The following is an 8,940-nucleotide window of genomic DNA, read 5'->3' on the forward strand; positions in this document are numbered from 1 at the left end:
TTATACTATCGCATGAGCACAAAACATGAGACAGAGGCATGATAAGAATGAAGAAACAATTCGCACATTCAACATTTTCTCAAGGATTTTACCCTCATAAATAAAGAACAAAGGCAACTATGGATTACCAAGAAAACACTTTATGTTCTTTATCTTCTCGGCAAGAATCACCAAAAATGCAGTAATAATTTCACATGAATAGAGGCAATACTTATTATTCTCATTCAAGGACGGATACTTCTTATATTTCGAGGATTGAATACTTCTTATGCTTCTCAAAGGATACTTCATACTTCATACTTCTTATATATTTCGAGGATTGAGTACTTCTTATACTTCTTCAAGGATACTTCATACTTCACATACTTCAAGAGATGATACTTCTCATTTACTTCGCAACGCTCCAGAACTTCACAAAATAATAGAGGCAAGTACGTACTTTTCAAGTCCAGTATTCTTTCGCTCGTTCCTTCATCAACAAAGATCAAAGACTACTCCAACAACACATATCTCTCTCCAACAACTACAACAATGGATTTTTTCCTGAAGATCGCTCTTCAAGCAATATTCAAGAAAAAAGAGGCAAGATGTAGGATCAGAATTTCGCGACAACGATACGCTCGCGAAATTCTTAACAACGCATTACAAAAATGTCGCAGAGCACTTTGAGAAACGACACAATAGGTGATATTAGCTTAAACATAAGAAAAATGTAATAACTTTGCGAAGATTAGAAGATCTGCGAAATTAACATTTGTAAGAATATCGCAAGCCAGATCCGAAATTAGGGGAAATCTTAGCTCATATGAGCTGTCATCCACTAGGTAGCATCCTATATAAAGAGAAAGGTAGGAGAGAGAAAAGTAACTTGTAGGATTATTATCTTCTTATTCTTCCCCAAAAACTAGAGAGAGAGAGAGCTCCAAATACTCATTAATGGAGTCTCAATGTAATTCATATGTAATTCAATGATCATAGTGAAACCTAACCCCGTGAATGTAGATCAAATTGATCGAACCACGTAAATCTTGTGTCTTATTTTCTATTTTCATTATCTTTATCTTTATTTTCATATCAAATAAGTTTAGATCTAGAAATTATAGTCATGATAGTACAAGGGGTGTGTTGTAGGATTTCCTGCAACTACAGAGTTCCTAACTTCGATACTATGAATTCCACCATTTTAATTTTATGATTGCTCATCGATAAGCCATGAACTTGGACTGTAAAGTCTGCATATTTGAACTCATATTCATGAGGTAGTTTATCAGGATCGCATACTTCTAGCAGGAGAAGATCTTCATTTAGACCCCATGGAGATCTCATAATGACATTATTGTAATCGCACCCTAGTTCAAACTTGACTTTGTATATTGCATAACCAAAGCTGAATATCTCAATACACCCTGATGGTCTCCATGATCTATGAAGCATATTGTACAAGATGTTGAGGCCATACTCTCTTCTTGTGATGGTGGTAATGATCAAAGTATGCTTATGGTCATCACAGATCTCTGCAACATCTTCAGGGACTTCAAATGTAAGATCGTCTTCTTTTAATAAGGAGGCCATCTTTGTTGTTATGTCGTCATAATCTTCAGCAGTTCCGGAAGTAGATTCAGCCATGTCTTTTGTGTTCAGCTAAGCCAAAAGACTTTGAGATCAGAAAAATCTTTTTGTAGAAGAAAAACTCTTGAAAAAGGAGAGATCGAGAAAGTGATAACAAAACTCAAGTTAACCTGCAAAAAACCACAAATCAAACAACAAAACACGTTAGCTAGAGAAGAAGAAGAATAAGAAATCGTCATATTGACGAGAAGAATCATCCAAAGATGAGAAAAAAATCTCCAAATTTAGGAGAGAGAAAATCGTCCATATGACGAGAAAATGGATCAACAATTTTGGGACTATGTTGTTAATAGGTTTGATTGCCCTTGCTGTTTGTTTAAAATCTTTGAAATCTGTGTAACTGTTGAAAATTCTAGAATCAGTCCTGCAATCAATCCTAATGTTTTAAAATTAATATTTATATGAGGCTTGCCTCTTTTTCGACAAAAAAAAAAAAAAGCAAAGAATGTAATGCAATGCATAATTGATACTCATAGGAAACACCGAGTTTCCCAGGTGTAACTCAAGTGTGAGGAGTTTATACAGCACGTAATGATGAGGAATAACCATGGCAGTTATTAGTTATTATCATCATCTTTGCAAGAACTTGTACCTTAATCTCAGAATCTCACAGCTACCTCCAAGTTAACCAAAGGAAAGGCTGGTTGAACACTGCAGAGTTAGCAAAAATGCTAAGCTTCAAGCAGATATAAATTAAAAATGGCTGCAGCATTGACAATCTTAGAGAGCGTATCTCTTTAATTTCAAACATTTAACAAAGCAAAACTTGGTGTACTGTAAATGCATAATATATGCTAAACACATAAAATACAGAAAGGAAGGAGAAGGGGGTTCATAGTTTGAACAAGATAAATATACTAAGACTACAGGCATTGCGACCACACTACTACACGACCCTCGTTTTCCTTGTCTGTTTTTGTTCAACCCCTAGAATTCTTTCATTCCAACACATTTATACTTTCACTTAGCAAGCATCATCCTGACAAATTCCTCATAATTGACTTGACCGTCCCCATCCACATCAGCTTCTCGGATCATCTCGTCCACTTCATCATCCGTTAACTTTTCTCCAAGATTTGTCATGACATGCCTTAGCTGCTCCACCACACATTTGTTTCAAAATATAAGCAAAGATTCAAGTGACACATAAGGATGCCTCGACTCATATTAGAAAATAAGGAAGACAAACTATAGATGCGGTTATATACAATATAAAACTATGTACAAATGAAGGCACAGAAAAGGAAAAACACATCTTCTGTTCAAAGATATGAAGAAAGTAATTTTTTTTAAATAAAACGCGGAAACGGTAGTCAATGACATCTAACCATCATCTTACCTCTGCAGCTGAGATGAAACCATTCTGATCCTTGTCAAAGACCTTGAATGCCTCCTTGAGCTCCTCCTCAGAGTCAGTGTCCTACAAGAATATAATTGACAATTTACAAAATTTTGGAATGTGTTACTAAATGTTCGATTGTAACTAGAAAATGGGAAGGTAGTGAAGCACACGCTTCATTTTGGTTGAAACCAATGCACTCTGCTTTCTAGATACTGATGTGACAGACACACGACATACACTTTATTTATAATATTCTGAGTTGTGTTTATATCTCAAGTGTGCCTGCACATAAATCTCTGTAACCATGTTACTCCAAGTTAATGTCTTGCATGTGTGTGCAAGAATTTATATCTAAAAAAAAAAGAAATATAATGAACAAAATAAAGCAACATTGTTATTTCGCCAAGTAATCCATACTACTACTTCTATGCCACTTTTTTGGCTTTTCACCGAACACATACCAATCAGTTTCTCACATAAGTTGCGCAAGTGTATTCTTTAAATTTATGTACTCAGACAATTCAAAAAGGCTGTTATGATGAAACCCTTGTGTTTATGTGAACACAGTTCCACTAGCATTGGAAAGGATCAGCATAGATTCTGTTAAAAAAATCAGTTCACTCAGCTAAACACAACCTATTTGCAAACCAGCAAGGTTTGGAAAAAAGCACTACTATTTTTGTTTTTGTCTTTTTGATAGATAAATAGGCACTACTGTTCAGAAAGTAAAATGAGATAAGATGTAACTAGGCAACAAAAACTTGAACAAGCAACTTTTAACGCTACACACAGGGATATCCACTGAGTTAGGTAGTTGCTCTTGTGGCATCGCGAAATTCTTTTGGTTGAACTAATAGAACCTATAACATAAGAAACTAGCAGAGACCAGAGTTCTTCCTCTCCATACACAGGGGTAGTGAGGTAATAAAGAATGCAACATAATTTCACAAAGCAAGAAAAATTTCAGAAAGATTGCATATGAGGAACAAACATATGAAAGTGACTGACAACTCAGTAACAACTAACCTTCATTTTTCGTGCCATCAAATTCAAGAACTCAGGGAAATCAATGGTTCCATTTTGGTCAGCATCAACTTCATTTATCATGTCCTGAAGTTCAGCTTCAGTAGGATTTTGTCCCAGAGATCTCATCACTGTGCCCAACTCTTTGGTGGTGATACAACCTACAGAAGTAAAAGTGATTAAAGTTGAGCAAAATAATAAAAATAAATGCAAAATGAAAATAATAATTCCATTCTCTTTCATAACCAACGGCAAAGTTGCAAATGAAAGCCAAATGACAATGAAACCCTCACAGCTAACAATATTCAAAATACTTAACTTGACAATGCTACTGAGCTATATATTTAAATGTGATGCAAGACCAATGAATATCTTCCCTGATTAAGCTCCTGCTACTGAGAGCTATATATTTAAAATGTGATGCAAGACCTATGAATATCTTCCCTGATTAAGCTCCTGCTATGGAACCCCTTATAGTTTATAAAATATTAAAATGTAAGTCTACAAGCCTACTTAACAATTGACCACCATTTTCAGACAAACCAATCACCACTAACCAAATGGCTTTGATTCAATTCCAAATTTCTCAAAAACTAGCATAGAAGTTTTAGCCAATTTAAGGATTCAACATAATGACCTGATAACTTTGGCTCACTGACAATAAATGAGAAGAATAAACCAACAACGATTCAACTTATTCACTTCTCTCAGAGCATCTTCATTAGAAAACCAAGAACAACTCAATAATATGTTTCAGAAACCTAAAATAAAGTCCACAAATATAGCCAATACTTAATGATGAGACCAATTCATGTAATAATATAGGAGAAAACTTATGGAAAATGTAAGATCATTAAAGCAAAAGAAGGATCGATGACAAAAATGTACATGTATGACCTAATGACCTAATTTAACGCTTTAAAAATCCATGCTCTTCAAAATTCATTTATATTCACAAATAAACACCATAAAGCCAGCAATTGCTCTTTACCAAAAACAATAACAAAAAAACAGCAAGTGCTTAGTAAAAGAAAAAAAAACCCTAAAAGTAACGAAGGTCAAAAACAGATACACATACAAAACACATAAATTTAAGATCCAAGACATAGATAGATCCAAAAGCGACAGATCTACATAAAACAACATACCATCGGCGCTATCAACAGAAGAAAAGATGTAGAAAACAAAGATCCATACAGAAAAGAGAAAAGGAAAACCACAAACCCAAGATTAAGATCACAACAAATAGAAGATCATAGTACGCCTTATATGCGTGAAGTATCTCTCCATTCAGCCATGTTCATCTACCAAACATACACATTAACCCGTGAATGTAAAAAAGCTTAGAAAGAGAAAGAGATTTACCATCGCCATCTTTGTCAAAGAGGCTGAAGGCTTCCTTAAACTCAGAGATCTGCTCTTCAGTGAGTTGTTCTGCCATTTTCCAGACGATTCTGCCAAAAGAAAATAAAGAAATCCAAAGCCTGAAGAATAACAAATAGAGTTTTCGTTTCTCTTTCTTTCAGAAATAAGCAATTGAAGATCAAATTGTTGTTATCACCACGATGACTCACACACCCTAGTTATAAGGACTAAGGGTACCCCGCGCCGCGTTGGTACGATAAAACGCCGATATAGATGTAACGAGTAGTAGTAAGCAACCCGTTACATACATGACACACCAAGGCTTGAAAAATAGTCACGCTTCAAGTCATTGGTGTGACCGGTATAATGCGTTTTGACATGTTAAAACACGTTTTTGCCCAAAACGCATTATTTATGCAAAACAGACGTGTATTATTAGGCCGACTGAGCGAAGCCAAGAGGATTTTATATATGGTGACTTTGTGTCAATGTGGGACATGACTTTTTTTCAATTTCACACAAAAAGATTGGATTTGGTGTTTGTTCATTAATAAAAAAATCCGAAAATGTCCCTCAAAAAGGACGCAAAAGTAATTTATTTTTCCTTTTCTTTTAGACAGTTTGGTAGATAAGCAGAAATATAAAGGGTAATCGTGTAAATTTAATGGGCAGAAAAAACGACACACAGGTTGGAAATCTTTTAGTCGTTGAGGGTGTTTTAGTAGAAATTGAGATAGAGGTTTGAGGGTCGAATCTGACCACCTCCAAATTTTAATTTTTTCTTTTTTTCCTTCTTCTTCCTTCTTCTTTCCATCACCTCCATCTTGATTCAAGTTTATAAATTAAGGAAGAAGATGGGTTGATCTGATGCTGGCGATTTTGAATGTTTAATGAATACTTTTACAGTTAGGGTTTTGTGGATTTGAAATTGAAGAAGAAATTGCAGTTGTTGCTGTGGGTTCGAGTTTGAATTGATGGAAGAATATGATGCAGCGTTCTAAGATTTTGAATTGAAACAAGAATTGGTTTCTGTGTTGGTGATGAGTGGTGGAGAGGTTGGAATTGAACGGAGAACACAGATCTTGAGCTGTTACTGATGAAACTGATGAGCAGAACTGGATAGGTTTTTCCCAGGTTCAGATTCACATCGAGATTAAGTTGTTTTTTGTGACGAATTAAGGTTTTGATAGAGATTATGAAATGGGTTTGAGATGAATCTCTCTGTGGGTTTGAAATGGTGAGCTGAAAGAGATGTAGCGATGGTTGATGTCGTGGTGATGAACTGGTGAAGATTAATGAATGGTTGATGTTGTTGCTAATTTGAGAGAATGAGGAATATGGGTAATTGCAGTTGGAGACTGGTGGATTTGATACCGAAGAATTAATGGGTTTTCAGATTGTAGGGAGTATGAGTGGTTGCTGCTATTATTAATGAATGTGTGAGCACATAAATCACGAAGCCATCCACGTGTTCACAAACAATATTCGCATACATTCTAATTCTAGAATTGTACGTCGTATGTGTAAAGGGGGTGATTATATCGATTCATCGACTCAAAGCCTTCGAGCTTGTCATTGTCTAGTCGAATATTATCATAAATAATGTTCGTATAAAGGAATAAACAGAGAAACAAGTATAAATGTAAAGCACATGAAGTTCAACGATGAATATAAAATGTTGAAATGTAAATAGGACAAAGATTTACGTGGTTCGGCACTAAGGCCTACATCCAGGGAGATGGTGTTTCACTATGTATTGAATGATTACAAAGATAGTCGGATGACTTTAGAGTATACATAGGTTTGCGGAAGTTGGGGGATTACTTACTCTTCCTATTTCTCTCTCACATATTCTCCCATAATTTCTCTGTATTGGTCGACCCCTTCTCTCTTAGTGGAGAGGGGTATTTATAAGGTTGAAACGTGGGTCCTACTTCTGAGGTGTCGTTGTAATCTTATCTTCTTGTGCTTTGTGCCCATTACGCAGAGGTCTTCGGCATATGCTGCGGCCTGAGCTTGAATACGAAGGGTTATCCTCGCCTCTTCCACGAGCTGACTGATGATGAGTGCTAAAAAGTGCATATTTCTATATATTTTTCTTGGCATTTAACTCATCTTTTGTGCATTAATTCTACATTTTATCTCATATTCTGTATTTTCATTGTTTTCAAGAATAAATATTTTTATTAATTAATTTTGTATTTTTAGGTACCAAATAAAGCTTGGATGAATTGCAGAGCGAAAAGAGCAGAAAAGTAGTGAAAAGTCGGGAGGAATTACACAAGGAAGCCGCTAAGAATGTTGTGCGCAAGACCAAAAGGCTAGAACTGGGCTTGAAGAGGAAGAATTGTCCTTAAAGAAGATATGGGCTTGGCATACCCAAGGCCCAAAACCCTCACCCAAACCCATTTCCAATATCCATAGCCCACTTATCCTGTAGCCGTCAGATTGGATCATCTCAGCATCCTATGGTCGCCTCATCGTCGCTCATCAAAATCTGAAGATCCTGCTTCACACTACAACACCTAACTCTAATCTGCGCCGTTAATTTTGATGTATTATTCATCCAACGGTCGCTACAAGCTCCCTTCTATCTCGCCGTCAGATTGATCTATCAATTCCACATCCAACGGCTGAGCTTCTCAAATCATCAAACTCGTTGTACCCGATCAACACCCAAACACCAAATTCCCTATACCCGAACCAAACACACTTTACCCAAATTTCCCATCGACTTCTTCTTCTCTTTCCCCTCACCTCCGTCTGCAACTCCATCACCACCACGCCCTGCCACTGCCACAGCCACCTTCTCCACCTGCCATAGCCACCATCACCACTCTACAACAACCCATCTCCTTTCCCATCATTTCCCTACCACTCTACCCACCTAATTCATCGATTTCCCCTCTTTTTTCTCTGAAACCCTAGATGAGAAAATCAATGAATTAGGTCGAGTTAGATACGCAATTGGAAGGCATGGAGAGGAGCAGGAGAGTCAGAAGAAGAATGGGTCGACATACAGAAGCCATTATCAAGGATTAGGTAAACTGAATTTCAATTTTCAGAAACCCTAATTTACTGTTTTTGGGTTTTGCTTGTAAAGTGTAATTGAGTATAAATAGATGTTGTGGGTATGTGTTAGAGTTATGCCCGGAGTATCCGGTGCACCAAGTTGTAGTAGTTTATTTTCAGTATTGTGTTCATCATGTTATAATTTAATAACTAGGGTTTTGATGAAACCCATATTCATGTTCATGTTGTTGTTCTTGTTGTGCTTCATTGCTTTAGGAATGATAGTTAGCTAATGGATCAAATTAGCCTGTGATCAATTGTACTGTAAGAAGACAGTTGATACTAGGGGTGAGTTAGTGAAGTTGGTTGATAAGTCATCCATTTGAGACCTCTCTGGAGGAAGAAATGTGCTTAATTGATAAAGGAATGACAGTTAGCTAATTGAACCAAATGAGCCTTTGATAGGTTGTGCTGTAAGAAGACAGCTTATACTAGGGGTGAGTTAGGGAGACTAACTGATAGATCATTCATTGTAGTTTTATCTGGAAAGGAACAAGAACATAATTTGA

The 8,940-nt window shown here is 36.3% G+C and overlaps 1 protein-coding gene across 1 annotated transcript; it reads right to left on the bottom strand.

Annotated features, from left to right (window-relative positions):
* Window positions 1–2,270: 2,270 nt before the first annotated feature.
* LOC113298359 (calmodulin) lies at window positions 2,271–5,567 on the bottom strand. Its single transcript, XM_026547086.1, has 4 exons — window positions 5,360–5,567; window positions 3,998–4,155; window positions 2,969–3,049; window positions 2,271–2,724 (listed from the first exon to the last, which is right to left on the bottom strand). The coding sequence occupies exons 1-4, from the start codon at window positions 5,433–5,435 to the stop codon at window positions 2,590–2,592; spliced, it is 450 nt and encodes a 149-aa protein (XP_026402871.1). The 5' UTR covers window positions 5,436–5,567; the 3' UTR covers window positions 2,271–2,589.
* Window positions 5,568–8,940: the final 3,373 nt, after the last annotated feature.

This window comes from Papaver somniferum, chromosome 7 (assembly GCF_003573695.1).
Source record: "Papaver somniferum cultivar HN1 chromosome 7, ASM357369v1, whole genome shotgun sequence".
NCBI lineage: Eukaryota > Viridiplantae > Streptophyta > Magnoliopsida > Ranunculales > Papaveraceae > Papaver > Papaver somniferum.